This window comes from Abramis brama (assembly GCF_963993115.1).
Source record: "Abramis brama genome assembly, chromosome: 17".
Classification (NCBI taxonomy): Eukaryota; Metazoa; Chordata; class Actinopteri; order Cypriniformes; family Leuciscidae; genus Abramis; species Abramis brama.
Window position 1 is genome coordinate 22,209,510 of NC_139979.1, and position 22,422 is coordinate 22,231,931.

General features: G+C 37.2%; 1 protein-coding gene across 1 annotated transcript in view; it reads right to left on the minus strand.

Annotated features, from left to right (window-relative positions):
• fhod3b (formin homology 2 domain containing 3b) overlaps positions 1-22,422 on the minus strand; it is a 196,649-nt gene that overhangs the window by 152,711 nt on the left and 21,516 nt on the right. Inside the window, exon 3 of the mRNA XM_084088335.1 lies at positions 17,687-17,751. Within this exon, the coding sequence (XP_083944461.1) occupies positions 17,687-17,751 (65 nt within the window). The remainder of the gene's footprint in view (positions 1-17,686; positions 17,752-22,422) is intronic.

A 22,422-nucleotide genomic window follows, 5' to 3' on the forward strand; every position in this document is an offset into this window, starting at 1 on the left:
TGCTAAAACTGCTTTTTCCCATTACTCAAATCTTCACTCTGTTTTTGCATTTGAATGTATCTGAATACATTTATGGAAAGTGTTGGGTTCATTCTTAGTGTCATTAAAAGGCCTATTCATGGCAAGTCGGAATTTTCAAGATGAGTTTTTAAACGAAAGACTGAAATATGGCTAGCTTGGGTAACTTATTTCATATTGGTTTGAATATGAGCTATTCAATAAGGTATTCAAGAGTTTTCAAACAATTATCAGACCAAACTTTTAATAAATTTATACTTGGTGTTGTTTTGTTGCATTAGAAATGGTGTAAACAGGTCTGTAATGTTTGAGTGCCAGGCTTTTGAGGTAAATGAAGGCAATGCCTAGCAACTAAAGCACAGGAAAATGTTCCCATTGTATCTTTCTGCCAAGTCCCTTGGGCTGAGTATTTGTTTGGCTTGACAATGAAGCAACAGGAAATCAACAGATGAGGAAATCAAATCAAATTGCCTAAACAAACCTATTGTGCTGCCTAAGCCAGGTGTGGTTAACAGAGATCAACCTACAGTAGGCCTACCAACTTTGGACGTTCAAAACACATAAGGCACCCAAAAGAATTATAATAGTTAATTGATTAATTCGAAAATATTCAATCACATTTGGAGAGGTCATGTGTCCGGCTACCAACTGCACTGTGTCCGGCTACCAACTGCACTGTGTCCAACATATTTTGGCCAAAAGACTATGAAGATTTTCATAGTCTCTCCAGCTGCTGCAGTCTCTAATGTACAGTAATTTCAACTTTATTAATGTAAAGGAAGATTTGACTTCCCGTAAGAGGCTTGAAACATTAGAGGGGGAATAAATTGCTGCAGAAAAATAAGTTGAAGTTAATTCAGCAGGGCTGAGGATTTTTGAACAACTTCTTGAGTAATCCAAGTTTTTGGGGGATAATTGTGGAAAATTCTATATTTCAAATGTCAGGATAATTAAGTTAATACTGCAGCAGTGGGTGATTTTACCTTGGTGAACAGCCAACGACAAGATGCCTACACCTGTGAAAGCCCAGATAGGAATTGATGTAATTGCTGTTCATTTGTCATTCAATGAACAGCAGAGGAATTTAAAAACAACAAACACATCTGCTGTGTCATCAAAAACATTCAAAGTCTTTACTGCTATAAAGAGAGCCAATTGGAAAAATACTAATAAAAGAAACGAAAATGTTGGTATAATTTGCACACCCTCATGTAATTCCAGACATTTAATTTTATTCAGCAAGGAAGCATTACATCGATCAAAAGCGAGAGTGTTTATTCTGTTATAAATAAACTTTTTTTCAAGTGAATACTGTTCTTTTGAACTTCAGCATCAGCATATCAGCATATTAGAATGATTCAGTATATTAGAATGATTTCTGAAGGATCATTTGACTGAAGACTAGAGTAATGATGCTGAAAATTCACCTTTGCCATCACAGTAATAAATAAAATTTAAACAAATATTAGAATAGAAACAGCTATTTTAAATTGTTAAAATATCTCACACTTTTACTGTTTTAATTAAAAATGTAAAATGGTAAGCATTAGAGACTTTAAAAAAAGAAAAAAAAATTATATATAATTTATATAATATCGTCTTTCGAAAATATTAACACTAGAAGTGCCAGAATTCCATAACTACTAGAACTGCCGCAAGCGCTCATTTTGACCGCTAGATTCCAAACTCTATAGGCTATCTTTAATGATAAATACCCAATTGAGAGATTAATGCATTTATTGTATTAGGATATCTTTTAAAAACAAAACAACACCAAACTGTACATTTAAACAAGTTTAATTATACATCTATAAATAATAATATCCGTAGATGTCCTGAACAAAATGACGGAGCAGCCTATGTTTTCATGTTTACACTGTTCGATCGTGCCCGCGCCTTAACGCACACACACATACACCATATTCCAGCATTGCAATCTTGACATCGCAGCCTGTTCATTATAGCCATAATAAAATATAATAATAAAATAGTCAACCTAACATATAAAAATTCCACTGCTCTGTTTATATAGTCAGTAGTACAATTCGTACCATTTTGCGCATGTGAAGAGGATGATTTTTTCCGTCGATATTGGAACGTGAATGAAGTACAAAGCCTATAATAAAGAATAGTTTACCATCCAAATACATCGCAAAATGTTGAAACATTTTGATTCTAATTAGAGAGTTACGTGAGCCCAACGCCGCTTACTTTCACTTTCGCTTGAAAGTAGCCTATTTCATTTTGGCTTGTTTTTAGTTATTTTTTCATTCTTGTTCTGTTCTGAATATCATTACATTTAAATGATTTGTTGTGGAATATGTTTTGTGTATTTTTTACCACATTTTATTGTTGTGTATATTGGTATATGTATAATAATAGGCTACCGTGAAATTCAGTGCGGTCAATCTGACCGTCTATGGCCGAAATAGGTAAATATGTTCATTTGATTTTTTGCCTTATGTGTACTTTATATGAAAAACATTTTAAATGAAAATACAGACACTTTTAGGAAAAGTCAGGTACCAGCAGGATTTTATTTATTTTTTCAAAAAAATTATTGCAGATATAAAATTCAAAACGGTCAAAATGACCGCCATGGCAGTTCTAGTGTTACAAAAGTATTTAGTATATATAATGCAACGTTGCAGTTTTTATTTCTTTCTTTTTCAGATGAATAAAAAAAAAATGTAATGGTAGAAAATGTTCTTCATTCTGTTGAATGAAGCCCTAATGACAAATTCATTACGGCAAAATTCAGACACTGTGAGATTTCCATTATAAGGATCTAATTATCTAGACTTTCATAAAGTGAAGACTGGGAAACAGGCACTTCTGGCCTATTCCAGAGCCTGTAATACCCTGCTTCCTTCTTGGGATTGGAAATTAGGCTTGAACTTCTAGCTCTATTTTCCTTGTCATTGTCTTTTTTTTAGGTCAGGGTTGGCCAAATAAGAATTACAATTAGTGTTAAGAAGGCTAAGAGGTCTAATGAGAGGATACCGGGTTTCAACTCCAAGAAACTGAGGGAGAAAAAAAAAAAAAAAAAACAGCGTGAGAGCTTGAGTGAGAGAATGGCGAGAAAGAAAACGTGAGATAGGATGGAGACCAGTGAGACAAACAGAATCAGGTTACTGCTGAACGCTCAGATAAAAATACCTCCACGGATGAACATGTAGACAGTTTTAATCTTTTCCTCTTTAAGCAGTGAGGGACGCAGAGGGGGTTACAATGGAAACCAGATGGTCTGGTGGAGATGCTGTGAATGTGTCTGGACAAATGTGTTTTTATGTGTGTGTGTGGATAGGCCATACACCATGTCATGTGTCTGTCATCATTTAACTGTTTGTAAGTCTCTGCTTCCCAGTCTGCGCTCTCTGAAAGGACATAATCCATCCATTGTTACACATGTTCAGACTAGAGGTCTGTGACCATCAACCCAACAGTCAAGTCTTTAAAGACATTCACTTTCAAGTAACTTACAGAAGGTCATTGTAAGAGTAATAAAAACACACAAACACACACACAAACATGAATTGCACCAGCTATATAAATATAAAGGCAGCTATATATTTTAACCCTTTCGCACGTACGATCACACTGGTGTGATCAGTCTAGGCTGGTCCCTGGAGCGTACGATCATCACACCGGTGTGATTAGAACGGTCAGTACATGACGTGATCAACTGCTAAATTCAAATGTGCTTTCGCGCGTTGGCTGGCGCTGAGCCAGAGACAGGCGCGCTCAGAGCTGTCATATATCACAACTTTTCAGTGTTTTCAACCACATAATGTTTATTTTAGGTTTCAGACATATAAGTACTAAAAAACAATATATTTAGAGTTTGTAAAATACACACTGATGGCAAAGGAAGAGGCAATAATAATCATTTCCATTATAATTAGACTTGTTTTATTCATATCAGATACACATTGTGTAAGTAACTTTAAAGTTTACTCTATTCTTCTCCCAGTTCACCAGCCACTTACTTTTTATGTATTTCGGGAGAAGTGGATGAATTCACGTGTTGTAAATCCAACAGATCCGATTCTCTGAACTGAGTCTGCGGCACAAACTAAGATGGCGGCGGCCATCGCGCATACAGCTCAACTAACGCGATCGTTACGGTACGTTCACACGGGTCGTCAGCGTCAACGCTTGACGGAAGGCGTGGCTGAAGTTTGGCACTGACGCCATGGTCATAGCAGCGTCAGCCAATGAAATTAGACAGGAACTCAACAACAAGCTTCATTGTCATTCAATGGTCATAAAGGACCGGGTGATTGCCCACCGCAATAATTAGTTTCTCCTCCATTTTAAAATTTATCCTCAGTTTGCTGCTCTTGAACAGGATGAACGTGATTGGCTGCCGCCTGGCTACTGTATTTGCATAGAGCGATCTGATTGGCTGACGCTTCCGTCGGCGGCGCTTCACTGGCGTTGCTCGCGGCAGAAGTTGAAAAATTCTCAACTTCTGCCGCGAGCAACGCCAGTGAAGCGCCGCCGACGGATCCACAATTCTTTTCGGCAACGCTTGACGTCACCCATTCAAAGTCAATGGGAAGCGTTGACGCTGACACCCCGTGTGAACATACCGTTATACAGTTGTTTAAACAACAAAACACTTCCACTTGCATATATTTGACAATCGGAATATCAGATATTTCATGCCATATCTAACAAATTTGTGAATATTTTGAATAAAAAAGGAAAAATGACATAAAAGCAGATCATCATTCATTCAGCTCTGTTGTTGCTGCGGTGTGTCACGTGACACGCAATGACGCGTCACCATGGAAACCATAAAGTGACACATTCTAAATAACGGTCGCCTTGAAAAACTCACGCTGGGGGGTCAGCCAGAATATTTTAAACTTACGTGTGAATAAAGACCGATTTACGGGTTTCTTGTATACAAACAATACCGGATGCGCGCGCATCCAGGAGGCAGAAAACCGCTAGCTGTTATGCCGAGTTCTGTAAAAGAACATTGTAATTAACGTAGATTTCGCATTGTTTGTAATTTCTTGTTGACTCAATAATAAACTGCAATTTCAGAGTTGGATCTGTTTGTTTGTGTTTCATATTAATATAACATTATGTAAAACGTCCAACTGTTTACGAATCAAAATCCGGACATACTGTGATGTATGTATGAATTATCATGTTAGACTAAGTTAGTAATGTAATTAGGGTGACCACCATCAAACAAACCAAATGTGGGACGATTATAAGTTTGTGTGGGACAATGTGGGACATGTTACCAACACCAAAACATAACCTGAAACTGTTATATAATGTTTATCTAATTTAATAAAAACATTTGTATTCTGCCTTTCAGCTGATAAAAATTATTTGTTCTTTAGTTCCTTTCCTTCCAGAAAACACGATTACATCACTATGTAACATAACATGTCTTTATTTTACGTCATTTAAATTCAACATCACTGAGCCCAAAGGCAGCAGGCATCATGCGCATATATATATATATATATATATATATCTCTATATATCTCTCTATATATCTCTCTCTCTCTCTCTATATATATATATATATATATATATATATATATATATATATATAATTTATTATTATTATTTTTGAAACAGTTCTGACCAACTCCAACTAAAACCCAACAAAATAAACAATGAACAAATAAAATATAAAACATGAAATTAGATCATTGACAGTCTTATATATTAAGAATATATTAAACCAAAAACGTTCATATTTTTTAGAAAGGATGTGAATTAAAACAACCACAGCAGGCAACAAGTTGATAAATTCTGTTAAATTTAAATTTACCAAATTATCTATTTGTTTTCTGACAGGAAACACATGGAACGAATACACCGCCCCACATTTTGATTGACAGCCGTCACAACCTAGTGACCGTGTTTACTCCTTTCCTTTCAACCATTGGATAGGATTTAAAAAACGGCTGTTGTATTTGTACTTCTGACGAAGCGCTGTTAAATATAGGTGAAAAACTACGCCGCAAAAAGAATAAATAAAACTTACTCTCAGCAATGGTGAGATCTTGCCGGATCCCTACGCAATACATGACGATCTTTGGATTGTGGATGACAAGAAGTGGCCAGCAATTGTATGGCCTGATATATAGCCATAATTATCTTATTCAAGCAAGTGTGTATACAAGAGAAATGATTAGAGCGTACAAATCCCTTGATGCATACAACTACGTGCTATGTGGTCATGTGCAGCTCGTCAAATTATGAATATAAAGAATATAGCAGCTAATACAACTTCCTCCTTCTGTCCCACTCTTCCAAACATAAAACACAACAGATAGACCTGCATGTAAATAAATTACGCAACAACTCCTTGGTATTTTGACTTAGCGACAATACCACCACTATGCTACTAGCCTAAACCCTTTACTCCAGTACGAAGACCGCGGGTACTTGCGCAAGCAGTGATGACGTCGCCGAGAAATCCATGTATTATTATTTATTATTATGAATATGAGAAAAATAATAATGTGGAAACAATTTTGGAAACTATAGTACAAAAAACTATAGTCTTTTTTTTATCTTATCTGTCAATAACAATCTGTGATTTTCATTCCTTTAAATTTTCAGCGTCGACACGTATTTAAAAGGTATATTGAACCAATGACATTTTTCTGTAAATGTGAGCTTTTTATATTTTATTATTATTAATTTAGTATTTTATTGTATGTATTATTATTATTATTATTATTATTATTATTATTTAATTCTTTTAACCATTTTTTCTCAGAACTATCCCATATATTTGTGGACAGTATTGGGGTAATGCATTACAAGTAACATGCATTATGTAATCAATTACTTTTTTGATGTAACAAGTAAAGTAAGACATTTTAATATTTTAGTTACTTTTTTTAAAATAATGCACGTTACTTTTCAGTTAAATTAATTTGCTTAAACATTTTAATTAATTTGCTTAAACTACTGCATTAAAATATTCTCTATTCTACATAATGTAGTCACTTAGACATGCACACTTATGCATGCGTGGGAACAGACAAAAAGTATGTTAAGAGATATTTGTATAGCATACATAGTAATAGGGGTCAGGAAATAAAAGTGGTCAGAATATAATAATACAATAAAATGTGATTTGAAAAGACAATGAAGGTGTATGTTATATAGGCTAAATTTTGAATGTATTAAGAGCCAAGTCAAGTTACCTTCATTTATATAGCGCTTTTTACAATAAAGATTTTTTCAAAGCAGCTTCACGATAATACGAAATTAATGGAACAAAGATTGTTTTGGCTGTACAGCATCTCTAGAAGAAAGTTTAAGTAAGTTTTTGATTGATTCATTTCATTGTAAAAATCATTAGTTATTAACTTAAAGGCAGCTTACACGACACGTTTTCAACTGAAAACAGAAAACTTTTAGGGGAGGGACCAAGGAAGATAGCTATAACTATAAAGAAGATATAGTCCTAGAAATTGTTCTAAATATAAAAGAATAGCAGAGTCCACACCACAACTATAACGATAACAGCACAAAAGAACAATCTCATTCACTGTAAAAGAATTTGCTGTAGTTATGCAGCTGTTTGCCAGTAACTTACTGTAGATTTAAATCGATGTTATTTACTGGCAACAGTTTGCTCAAAGTTAAATGAACATTAAACATTAACAAGTCTTTGTCTTTACAGAATAAAACTATAAAATAACAACCTAATGCAAAGCATTCTGGGAACCAGAAATCTTCATCAACCTTTTTCTGTTTTTTTCCTTCAGATTTTGGTTCCCAGAATGCTTTGCATTAGGTTGTTATTTTATAGTTTTATTCTGTAAAGATAAAGACTTGTTAATGTTTAATGTTCATTTAACTTTGAACAAACTGTTGCCAGTAAATAACATCAATTTAAATCTACAGTAAGTTACTGGCAAGTAGCTGCCAATAATACTGTAATTTCTACAGATTTTTTTAACAGTGTTGGAATCACTTTCAGAGCGATTTTTTCCCAGCTGATAAACGATAAAAACATTGACAGCCAATCAGAATCCATCCTGCTTTAAAGTGATCGAGCATTTTATGTGGCAGACGACAAAACTGCAGAGTGCGCTTAGAAAACAGAATGATATCGTCCACTAGTGTGGACACTAAAATAGTTATCGCTAAAGTTATCATTCTTAGTGTGAAAGGGCCTGTACTGTGGTTAACACTTGCAAAAAATGACTTCTCAGTAAAAAAAAAAACACTTGCAAAGCCTAGAAGACAGCGAGCCTCAGCCAGATGAGGAAAAGTAACACAAAAGTAATTACTTACTGTAATTACAAGTAGTAATTACAAACACATTACATTACTTTTATGCAATGTAGTTACGTTTTTAGGGAGTGAAGCGATATTGTAATACATTGCTTTTAAAAGTAACTTTCCCCAATATTGTTTGTGGCCCCCTGGGCCCCCAGTTTGAAAACCTCATCAAAATTATCATTTTGTTTTGAGTATGGAATATTCCATTTTTTACTTCTCCTCACCATAAACTAACATGGATTATTAAAAGCAAATAATGTTGAGTTTTGTGAAAAAGGTACACACTAAGCCTTTTACAATTACAGAAAGTCTGCATGTTTTTGCTGAAAAGAATGACACTGACTGATTACTGAATTCACCCTGTACATTCTGTTTTTTCTCGCACACATAAACGTATCCATCTCAGTGAAAAATATATTTTATCAACCCTAATCGCACATGCACTGCACCCAGATGTCTATTCGATGTGTTTACATCTGGAAGACGTCATTTTTAGAGCATTTTCTCATTTGCAATACATCTCTAAAAAGTTCCCTGTCAGATGCTAGAATGATATTCAGCAGATGTTTTCATGGTTCATCATTTAAAATCCGCTCTTTTGAAGATGTTTATCAGATAGCAGTTAGCAATAAACAATAAGTCTTGAATAATAGACATATGTGTACTTACTCTGAAATTACTTCAATTACTGAAACAGTTCATTCATGTTCCTGGTGAGAGTTCAGAGTTGGGTCAGAGTTGACTTCATCAGATGTAGGACTTGAGCTTTCTGGATATGAATACTTTTTGTGACATGAGAGAAAATAGTAGCCTGAGGCTGTCAGAACACAGTAATCCAGCTGAGGCAGAAGAGGCATCACCTTTATGAGGATTCTTTATTCCCTCTTTACTTTAAGTGTCTATTCCTTGTGCGTTTGACAATGCCAAGAATGCGATACGACTACGAAAGGGAAATTTTGCGAAAGATTGGACATGAATGTCTTTCATTATCTCTTCAGTGTTCATGCTGAACATCTGGCTGGTGGAAACATCACCACAGAATTTATATCGCTGATAATGTCTGCAGCAGACATCTGTCCACGGTGACTACTGTTTCCTGCTGATATGAAACTGCGGACAGTTATCTGCAATTTCATAGCTTTATATTTGAACGTCGTTTTGAGGAGGACATTGGGAAAGATGGAATAATGTTTTTCTCGATACGAGAAAAAACTTTCGAGGTCGAGGAGCTCGACTTGCTTGAGTGCTAAGACTAATAAGGCCTGAGTTCTGGAAAATGTACACTTGAAGACAGATTCTGCAGGTTCTTTCACTGTTTCAATCTAGCTCAAACACAGACTCAAGACTCAACACAACCACGCTTTTATGACAATCCTGGAATGAAAAATTGAAAATTAAAATAGCAAAAGGAAAAGTACACAGACCAGGGCAGCGTAATTTAAAAGCGGTTACCGCAATGACTGGCCCAAGAGCGGCGAACTCAGTTTAGGACCTTAGATTGTCCCGCTTTTTCCTGCCCTAACATTGTTTACTTCTTGGAAAGGCACAAGGAATTATTGAAAATTTACAACTTGGAGAGTCTCCTCACACACAGTGTCTTTCAAAGCTTTTTCAAAACATCAAAAATGGGCCAAAAGCGACAAATTCATCAAGTAAAATGTAAAGGATCATAAATCATAGCTCAAAGCTAACTGCAAATCAAACAGGGTTTCCATAACAGCTCTCTGAACAGACGAAAATCTCCTAGAGCTTGCCAACTGTAGGTTAAGTTGCTACTCTGACTTCTGATGTCAATGGGTAATTTCTTGAAAATCAGCCTGTCCTACCTGACCTCAGTGAGTATATGCAGTCAAAACAGCAGACAGCCCAGAGTGATGTCATATGGGTACATGCAATAATGGGCAGTTTAAGTGATCTCATCGGGTGCACTAACTGTGATTGTAAGCAAGACGTAAGCGCTGATAAAAATGTATTTCAATGTTTCATTATGAACAGAGGGAAGAATTCACTAAACACGATCTGCAAGGAGGGTGGGGAGGAAGAACATGCCAGACATAAACATGGACAAAATGTAGACAGATAAACATCTCAGGGGCGTGAAGTCCATAGCTGCGAATGCTCTGTGTACCCATCCCAAGCCATTTGAGAGAATGAATTTGTGCACTCACTAATTAATATTAACACTATAAATGACAATAAATTCCCTTGTCATTTGAAGTGTAACAAAACTTACATAATAAATAAATTTTGGTAATATGTATGTAACTGTCCATTATTTATTTATTTGCCAAATCTATTTATTTATTTTCTTCAAATCTGTGCCAGTTACGGAGGGTTTCAGGTAAGTGGATCCACAATGGCTTTGGCGCTTATGCTCTGTTGTAATGCATTGTCATTGTTGTTGCGCATTCTCATTGGTTTGCTGGCATATGGGGAATTTCATGCGCAAGGAAAGCTGTCGGCGAATTGCCCTAGCGAAAAAATTTGCTGTTGCTGCCAGATCACCGAAAATCAGATCACTGAAAATCACTGAAAATATTTGATAAAAACTAACTAGACTGAGGGGTCATTTACACGTTTACAACTAAAAATGGAAAACTTTGTATGTGTTTTGGCTGTTCATTTACAGGGCCTGAAAACGCAAACTTTTAAAAATGGGTTTCAAAGTGCAAGTTTTTGAAAATTATACGTTATGATCTCTGTGTAAACTACAAAAATGTGAATTTGTGAAAACGTTGACGTCATGTGTATTACGTGTTCATTCTATAGGCACGTAGTGTTTCTTTACGTGACATCGCCAACTACTAGCCTGGCATGAATAATACAACATTTTAAGTCATTTCTGCAGATGTGTGAATGGGAATCGTTTTGACAACGTTGTCATCTGTACATGAAAAACGCAAAAGGAAAAACTTTTCCGCTTTTAGTACATCGTTGTCGTGTAAACGTACCCTAAATCAAATGAAAACAATTTTTTTTTAATATTATTTCATTAAAGATAGACCTACTGTACACTGTAACTATCCAAGGTTGTTAGTCGATAGTATAGTATCAATTTGCATTATTTCAACTTTTTATAAAGAACACTTTTATTTATAATAGTATATTTATAATATTTTATATTATATAATATGAGTATGATATACTTAATGATATTATAAGTATTATATATTTATTATATTTTATTTATAATACTTATATTTATTAAATTATACTTATTTTTAATTCTTAATTTTAAAAAAACACTTCTGGCATACATTTAAATCGACACCTGCCATGGTGTTTCTAATTTGTCATCTCTGTTTTAGATCTGTGTCTTTGAGAGTATCTTGAGCACTCATATCTGGTTAAATAAGTCACCATTCGCCACTGTAAAAGCTATTAAAAAAAATGTATAGGGAAAAACATTTGTTTGTACTGACTTGTGTAAAAAAAAAAATAGTTTTGCCTCATTTGCTAACTGTACATTTTATTAATTGTGAAACGGAATAATATTTACATCCACGACTCTAGATATTGACGTTGGGCATCCATATATGACTAATGAACTAATTAACCCTACCATATTCATACCTTATTCAAAACCCAGAACTAATTTAGTGATTTACTCTGGAAGCTAAAAAAAAACTAAGTAAACAACTCCAGCCTTCATTAACTTTTATGTCTATAATTTGGGCACAACCGCAATGCGCCATTAAATATTACTCTTGGGTGGGGATTGGGGCGAGTTCGCTAGTGAAACTTTGCCACTCAAGTCACCTCACAATCAGGGCTGTTTAGGGTTCTGCTAGTTACAAATGCCCCCAGAACCCTGTGCGAGACCATTACTTCAGATTTATTTCACATGTTTGAAAATTCATTATGCCCTTATTTGTATGAAGGCTAATGGTAATAAACGGAGACCAGTTTTATTGGGACCACACATTGGCATCATTAAGTTTAATCAGGAGTCTGGCCTTGTTTTCACATTATACAGCAAGACACATTGATTATAGGAAATCAGCGTCAAGATCTACACCGACCCTGCGAACCTTAATAAACCATTAGCTCATCCGGCTAAAAAAAACCCAAGAGCACCAGATCTCAGGCTTTCCATCAGCCCAACAAGTATCTCCTCCACAGCCAAATGTTTGTGATAGTAAATAACTATGATTAAGGCATCTGGATTATGCCCTGTCGGAAAGCCACGGTTTACTCGCAGGCAGCGCGGGGGTTACTAGGCTCTGAAAATTAGCCATCTGATGGTGATTGGTGCTTTTCACGACTACTGCAGCAACCATGAGCTATGTTGTGTACATTACCACACCGCTAAACCTCACTGCCACTGACCGCTGAGGTTCTCCGCAAACGCGCTAAATGACAGGCATTACGTATAAGGGCCTAAAAGACTCATCATTCATGTTTATGAATAAACAGATTATTTATAAGCAGCTTCCTCTGATGTTTAACTCTTGGACCTTAAAGCCACCGCATTCAGGAAGTCCTGTTTAAATTTGGATGGTCATATGGTTGCAATTTGAAGAAAAGGTAGACAAACCGTTTTCATCGGTTGCAAAGAGAGAAAAAGAAACTGCTCACAAAAACACTAAGCAACTTTTCGGTGCAGTATTTCAGCAATAACCACCAACAGTCTAGTTTAGATGCTAAATGTGCTAAATAACATTGTGTTGCATTTAAAATAAGTAATTGTCACTTGTTACAGTACAAACACACCTCTTATATGTAAATTAGGCTCCTGTAGGTTTACTTGTATATCGTCACTGTCGAGTAGAAACCTTGCATCTCTATATTTCGTCTTTTTCCCCCATAAATCATTACTATTGGTCACATTTTACGTCTGTCTGTGGGTTTTGCAAATATTTAAACAATGAAAAGTATTAAAAAGAGCTTGTGACTAAACCGCGTAACTCCACTGATCCTCTACTCAGTCAAACTTCATAATCCATCCACCTCTATTGTGAATGACATGTATGTATATATATATACACACACACATTTTCAAAATTTTATAATATTGATATTTAATAAATGTATTAAATCATATAAATGTAAAGTGTTGATCTCACATACACTTTCAACTGAAAAACTAAAATTTCCAGATAGATAATATTTTAACATTTTGCTTGATGAAAATGTAAAAGCCAAAAACTTAACTTTGGAAACAATTAATTTTGTTGTCTTAATAATATCACATTTTTCTCACACAGTATTACTTTTTGTTATATATACACATGAAAAAAATATGCCTTTAAATTTTAAGAATGGGGTCCCTGATAAGGGATACATTATACATTTGGGAGTCCTTGGCACCAAAAAGTTTGAAAACCCATGTTCTAGAAGCCATTAGACTCATGCTTACACAGTTGACAGATGTAACTTCCCATAATAATAGTGATGGACAGTCAAAACATGGAGGTCATAGAAACCATACCGGGCACAGCAGTAGCCAACCACTCATGTCATTTAATGAAGTGGTCAGCATGGACATGGAAAATATAAATCAGGCTTAAATGCACAAGTGCAACAGCTTTCACTAATGATCCCAGACAAGTGCAGGAAAATAGTTCTCATGGCGTTGTGTCATCAGGTCTGTTGACAGCTCACTCTGGTGAGTTGATTTATAGCGGGGCAGTGTGTTCAGTCCTGCTATGAATAGCAGCAGCACAGTGGTTTTGAATTCATTCCTTTCATCAAACTAGAGATAAAGGGCTCTGAATGTATGATCAAAAGCACAGCCAGATGTCATTGAAGATGCTGCAGATGGCTAATGTTTATGGTAAATGCATCTCTCTATACATGAAATTACTTTAACAAATAAATGTTGGGCGGCGACACTAGCCATATAGGAAAATAACTGTTTTAGATTAGCTTTTCATTAAGACTGAGCTAAAAATTGTGGTTGAAAGGCCCTGTTTCCAAAATATTGGTGGAAAATTGGGATCAGGATAATTGGATCAACATACAAATTATTTGACATGAATTATGATAGTTCACAGACTTTGGTCATTATTATTGCCTTATGATAGACCACAAACTGCAGTCGATTTTAACTCCAAGAGTGTATCTGCAGTTAAATATTATCTAAAAATAATAATAAATGAAATGAAAAAAGTGCATAAGAATAAAGTAAACTAAAAATAAAATGAAAATGACAATATAAATAAAAATCTTAATTCAAAATATTATTAAATACTATTAAAACATATGAAAAATACTAACACTGACATAAAAAAAATGAATGATGACACTTGAGCAGTGCTGCTCAAAGTCATCCCTAAAAGCTGCATAAATCATGGATGGTTTTTCCCTCTCTTTCATCAACACATAAACCGAGAGACACTTTTTAAGCCTAAAGACAAGCAGCTGTCATCTTGGGTCATCCGCTTAGAGAGCGAGAGAGAGTCTCGCCCGACTCTTACCTCCCACACACAGGTCCCACCTTTGACCCAGATAGGCCTTCAATCACACAAGCACACAGCTGGTCAGAAAAGCGATCCCATCATCGCTACGAGGAATGCAGCGTGGTCTAGGACAGGTCCCGGGACAGAGGATAGAATGGCAGGAAAACATTCAACAAGCTGTAGAGGCAAGGCAACATCTGCAGAGCATAGTGGTTCTCTTATCAAGCTGCTCTTTCCATACGGGTTTAAATCATAGATACGGAACATTGACTCCACAAAGACAAAGTATGTTATCAAGACATAAATCAATGGCGTGTTTTTGAAGCCACCGTTCAGAGCTGTTGATAGGTGAAGCTTCTCGGAAGGGTTTGCTACAAGAGGCACTTGTGCTAAGCTGCTGCCCTCTTTCACGGTTCGCAAATTGCGAGAAAGGCTTCCAACGAAAGGGGAAAACTACTCAAGGGCAGGTGTCTGAGCAGGTCTGGTTCGTAAAATCTCTCTCAACAGATTCTCAGACCTTGCCAGGAGTTTCAGCAACTTTATTTTTGGACCCAAATACCCCTAGCAGAACAGCTTTGGAGTTTCCAAATGCTTCTGCAATGCGTCAGGCATGCAGCATCAGTAAATAGTATCAACGCTTGAGTTGACTGCGAGAGATAACTGCACTTCTTTCTTAGGGCGGTTTTTGTCCCTGGTACCCTTAAATAACACTTTTTGCGAAACGTACAAATTAAAATCTGACAGTTCTGAGCTTAATGGCTTTTGCAGGCTGACGGTTAAATTTTCCTCTGCAGTCTGGAGAGGGAAAACTGCGCGAGCCACGTGTGCTTGGCTGCAGTGCAGCACGCCACTAACTTTATACTGCTCGCTACAGACACACACTTGTCTTAAACACTGACTACCAGTTCCTGTAGACAACGGCAGTGAATCACTGAGACATTTGACTGTCGGCATGAAGTCTGGTCCACACAGAGTGGTGCAGAGATTAAGTCAGAACTCAGAAGACTGATTTGCCGATAGTTCCTACAAGATTTTCCAATGGGATTTTATAATGTTTTTAATTTTTTTTTCAGTTTATGAAATAAAGCTTGTGGTAAACATAACTTATCGATACTTTGACGTTTTGTTCTACATTGTAACTGTCTTATCTAGTTTCTTTTTTTAAAAACATAAGCTTCAAATATCACATTTTCGGTATGGGTGGGTGTAATTTACATTGCAGAACATAATGTCACCACAAGCTTTATTTTACTCATACTCAAAAAGCCCATAATAAAACTCCATAGGAAAATATCGATGGAAGGGGGTGGGGTTTTGACAGCATCCTTGCACCACACTGCAGATTATTCCAGAACCGCTTATTCAAACAAGAAAAAAAAAATAGATCTGCTACACTGCTGCTGTTGCAGAGCAAGTATCAAGACTTACTACTGTCAATACATTCACAGACATTGTAAAACTGCTGCCAAATAAAAATAGAAAGGAAAGTTGGAGCCACTGGAGAAGTCACAGCAAAAGTTTTCTGTATGTACGTTTTCTGTATTCCGTTTTACAGACAATTGCTGTAAAACGATGGCATACTATTGGATACTGAGACATCACATTTTTATTGGGATGTCTGGATGGAAACCCAGCAAATGTATCAGCCTGGTAACTTCCAAGTGCACTGATAAAACCAATTTTTATGTCCAACATGCATCAGACGGTCAATATACAGTTCATGGTTGTGCAGTCTGAGACTACAAATCACCAAGGTAACATAAACCCCTGAAGTAAGTTACATGCATACTACAATTCCAGAGAAACTACGCAGTTTTTATCCTTAATGGTTTTTGAGGGTGCTGTCTGTGACACTTAATCCTTCGTGATGCATAGATAGCCGTAGCCGTCCTGCTTCCACACAATGACACTGATGTTAATCTGGGATAAGGCTTATGGAGGTAATGAAGCCTGATTCTGTCAACAGGGTTTAGGGACATGAGATAAACAATGAGATTGTGAAGAAATATACAGTAACTACGTCAGACAATTAATGTGATAGATGTTACATGATACATTTTTGAGTGTTTTTGAAACTGAACACACAAACTATAAATTAAGGGGGCGTTTACATGACACCGTTTTCAACAAAAAATGTACAACTTTTTATGCGTTTTGGCCGTTCATTTAAACGACAACAGTGTTTTGGGGGCCTGAAAATGCAAGCTTTTGAAAACTGATTTTAAAGTGTTTCTGAAAACAATACCGTTATCTTCTCCATGTAAACAACAAAAACGCAATTTGTAAAACGTGGTGACATTATGCACATGCGTATAACATGTTCATGTCTATATGCGCATAGTTTTTTTTACAAAGTGACATCACCAACTACTGGCCTGGCAGCATAATACAGCGTTTTAGTCGTTTTCATGGATCTATGTGAACAGGGATCCGTGACATTTTGAAAACGTTGTCATCTGTACACGAAAAACACAAAGGAAAAACTTTTCCTTTATTAATACATCAGTGTCGTATAAACGTTCCCTCTTCAGCCAAAATTTAATTTAATTTAAAACGTTTTAAACTCCAATATGTTTTTTCCATAGGTGTGTGTGTGTGTGTGTGTGTGTGTGTGTGTGTGTGTGTAGCACTACCCTGGCATTCATATAAAGTTGCTGCATTAGCTGTTTTATATTGATTGAGAAATCAAGCATGGAACAAGTTTAAACTAAATCATAAATGTTGCTGCGTGAGGACATATTAACAACAGGAAATCTTTACCACACAGTGAAAATCAAGCAAGGGCCTCAGTAAGTATAATTTACACATCCGTCATTCAACAAGCAACAAATGAGAAAATTATTCCTAAACAATCTGATGCAGCTAGAATCTGAAGCTGACTGAAGCTGACTGAACAAGAAATTTAAATGGGTGAAGATGGAGTATTAAATGTTTTTCTCGCCATTCATAGTTTATTTAAATGAAAACAGTATCTAGTTACTCACCTATGCAGGCATGGACTCTGACAGACAGCTGTGTTCTCAGGACAATACTGTGCTTCTTTCCTCTCCTGAGGAACAAACACAAAAACAAATGATCATAAAGCAGAAACCTGAATAAATAAGCAAGGTTAACAGGAATATGGTTAAAAAAAAGGTAAAACTTTTAATGTCTTTGCTACGATTCACTTATTTCTCAATGCATAAAAACATCCTGTGAATTAATTAAAAAGATATTACAGAATCATTTAATGAATCATAAAAAATTTGATTAAATTACAAATTAATTGCATAATTTGCCTTAGGTAAAGTAGTCAGGCTACAATACTTATGCTGTGATATTTAAATTACTGGTTACATTTTTAACAAAGTAATTTTTTGATTTTGAACCGGGGTCTCCACCGTGGGAGGCGGGCACGCTAAAAAGGACACTAAAGACCGCAGCATCTAACGTCAGTCGCTAGAGCGCCTCTTGAGATCAGGGGAGTGAGGTTTACACACAGAGCTCTTACTGGCCTACGTCCATTACACTCACCCCCCCAAACCTCACTCCCATCCGGGTCAAGGCACCAAATATAATCAGTCCTCCTCAACCAGCTCCGAGCGGGATTCGAACTGGGGTCTCCAGCATGGGAGGCGGGCGCGCCACTAGCAATCTTGTTAGTGTGCCAGCCTCCCACGCCGGAGACTAGTGTTGTCACGGTACCAAAATTTCAGTATTCGGTACTGATACCAGTGAAAATCCACGGTTCTCGGTACCAATTTCGGTACCAAAGTGCTAGAAATCGATAAATTCTTTGCTGATACTTCCTCGTCATCATGGAGAGCGCAGTTCGCACCGTTTCAAAAATAGTCGATCTCCGAATGCGAACGAACTTACTCTGAATTTTAGTAGGCCTATTGTTTTTATATGAGGATCCTTTTTCAAACACAAGGTCAATATTGATTTTCACTAACGACAAAACAACAAATTATCCGTGAATTTATATGGAACTAATCTTTACAAGCTTTCCATCTTACTCTCCTCATGTACAGTAACGTAACGTTGCATTCGGAGATCGACAAGTTTCTCCTTTCCACAAGTGCTTTCTCTCCCGTGGCGTCTGTCGTTGCTATGCAAACATGAACATAGGCGCTCCTGGAAAAACCATAGACAGTATATAAACGGGAAAAAAACGAGCGCGCCGCGTCGCTCCTAATATGAGAGATTTGGAATAACGAATCTGCAAAAAACGCGCCATGTGAACGGCCACTTATGGCAACGTGACATTAGCCTAATCCAAAATATTTCCATAAGTGTCTCTTTCCTCCTTTCTTATCAACAAGTGGATTTACAGCCACCACGTCAGCAGCACCGCCGGTCGCCATGTCTCAGCGCTTTAATAAAGAGGACGCGCAACTGCACGCGCTCAGTGCATGCATGCGCATCAAGGAACCGGGTTTGAACGGGTCCTCGGTACCACCGGTACTTAAGAAAACTTGGTACCGTGACGTTTACATTTTTTTAGTACCGACTTGGTACCGAAGTACCGGGTCTTTTGACAACACTACCGGAGACCCAGGTTCGAATCCCACTAAGAGCGGGTCGAGTAGGACTGGTCACATGTGCGTACATATGATGGTATTTTTAACCAGTTGAGAACTCACAAAGAGCTCCACCATTGCACACACTGCTGCAAGAAGACGCAGTTCTGACACCTGTACTGAACTGTTATGATCAACATCATGACTATGACGAGAAGAACCAGGTGTGCTTGAGCATTCATCTTGTGACATTACATCCCGTTTTTGTTTCATTTAGATGTCTTTGATCCATGTTGCATTCAAGCCGAACCGCACCAGAGTTCATTTGGAAGCGGACTGAGACCCATATTTTCAGCTTGTTTGGTGTGCACCAGGGTTCAGACGACAGCCCTCGCACTTTTTCAAATGAACACCAGAGTTCGATTTAATCTAACAAAACCTGCCAAGTGTGAACACACCCTAAAGTTTGAGTTGAAGTGAGGGAGTGATGCTAGATGAGTTGTCACAGGAGTAGGCTAAACAGCCTCATGTTATGATTGAAGATTAGATAAACAAGCTCTCATTTGGAACTCCACATACAGGATAGGAGAGCATTTTGATAGAGCACAATGCAACCAGACATATTTATATACACTTGTGAAGGTGAATGTTTCACAGCGCCTCTGTTTACATCAGTAGACTGATGCTGCGTGTTGCATCTGCTCTTATATTTAGGTTAAGTGATTTAAGATACTAAAGTCTTGAGGGAGCGGAGTGGCCTTGAGCTCCAAAAGACAGTAAAGACCCAGCCGACTTCCTGTGACCTAATACTAACTGCCAGGAGACTCAGGGGAAAGAGAAACTGGACAGACTAAGGGGGCGAAGAGAGCCCTGTTGTGAAGAAAGGGTCAGATGGCGTCCGGACTTCCCTGACCCCTAGAGCAGAGGTGGCTGCGGGAATGACATGTAGGTCACATCATCCATATAAAGAGTGACAGACAAGTACGGGCACAGACCCAACCCCCTATTTTCCATAGATTATCAGGCCAGATGAACAGAGGAACTGTCTGTCTCATGAATAACTGGAAGTAAACACACAATGGAATGAGATGCAGCTGCATTTGAGTTGGAGGATAGATGAAGATGGATGGATGCTTAACGTTCAGCTTTAGAACAAGTCGACCAACCACAATCCGTAACGACAGCGACTCTGTAGTAACATCCATGTGGGTTGAAGAAGCCTCCATTTACCAGACATGAGATAAACATGGAGTGGACAAGATGCAACACAATAAAGAAATGCAGCCAAAACAGAAACTCATGGAGATGGGAGAAAAGATATGATTTCTCTAGAAGATTCACTTCCTCAAACCTACAGCGTATGACAGTGCTTCCCGAAAGCAGGACGCAAAGAGTGAGACCTGTAAACAAATGTAGCATTGTGTGAGTTACACAATGAAAGTTTGATGGTCTAGCTGGCAGCATGCCACAGAGGGGGGCATCTCCATTAGTGACTACCTACCAGCAGTCTTCAAAATGCCCTGCTACACACTTAAAAACACTGCAGTGATATAGCACACAGACTTGAAGAGCATTGTTTAGGCCAGAGGAGACATGTATTCGGTAATAGTGTGTACCTCTAACATTAACATGCATGCTTGCATCATTGTGGACACTTTCAAAATACTTTCTGGTTCACATTTGATCTTACGATCATTTTTCAAATGTGCGTACAGTACATGTGATTTAGAGAACTTACGTAGGCACAAAAAAGTTATAAATCGCAAATGATCTTGAAATTGTGCTCAGCTGAATGGCTTCCGATCTCCGCTTTGTAAACGTCGCCTAATTAATGTCATTAACATATAAAAAAAGCACCAGTCAACGTCCAAATCCTTTTACTTGAAAATGGTGAGTGGTAAGTGCTTAGATTTCCAAATACCTGCAATACTCCGACAGTACTCCGACTGATAATACTGTATACAGTGATAAAAGTGTTAAAAATGTAACCAATTTGTCTAATAGGTTGTCTGAAAAAAATTAATGGCATTTCAAAATGGGCAATTTTCAAAATACAACATATGGACACATGCCTGGGCCAAAGACAGTATGTGTCAGCATGGCTTTTACTAAAGGAACTTGACAGACAACATCATGCAACTTAATCTTTCTGCTGTTGAAGCTAATGAGTAACTGGATCTATTTCATAATGAACTTGCGCTTTCCTCACCAGTAACATTAGCCTGGCTACTAACCATAACCTTACTCTACAGCACCCTACATGCTCATTATCAAATTAAACAGCAAGTCTATGAGATACCCAGAGGAATCCAGTTTTTGCATTTCTGGAGCAATCCGGAGAAAAGTGCAGGAGAACTGGATTCTGAGGGTGAAGCTGTATGTCTTGGCTTTACGTCTTGGCTTAATACTGTGAGAATTTCGGCGTGTGGGTGCCTGCCAAGCGACTACATGGCTGTGGATGGTCTAGCACATACAGTACGGCTGACATAGAGTGTATCATCCTGCACTGGTGTCCACGCCGTTTCCCAGAGCGCAGATCTGCAGCCGGATGACTCAGTCTTTTTCCACAGCTCACGGCCCAATGATTTGAGTTACCCAGACAAACGTGCCCAGCTTTGTGAAACAGAATAGCCCCTGCAACCTGAGATCTGTTTGGGGCCAAAAGGAGAAAGTGTCTCCAACATCGGCCACGTAACACCAGCCAAAGACACAGACAGTCTCATTTTGCTTATCCAAGACAAATTATCCTGACTTTACAATTTCACAACCATGAACAGACCTTTCACAGCCGCTCTGTTACATAAGAACACAAATAAAACACTGTTGCACTGACAATATCAGTCGATAAGCGAAGAATTTTAATTTGGGCATTGGCAATCTGCAACAAAGTTCTGTTAAATTGAAAGAACTTAAAATATATATAAATCTGTTACATAATTAATTTATTATTTACAATAATTAATGAATTAATCGATTAAAAAACACACCATTTAAAATAGCATTGGCAATCTATTACATTTTTTATGAGTATGCTCCATTAAAATTTTAGTTAGTCCCAGTGCACACATTTCAGTTTAATTGTACCCCTTTAAAAGCTAACTTTTTGATACAATCAGAATTATGCTTCCATCTTTTATATACATATAGAGGCAAGCTGCTGTTCAGTGCCTATTAAAGATACAACAACATTGAGTAAGGGAAAGATTATATCATGAGTA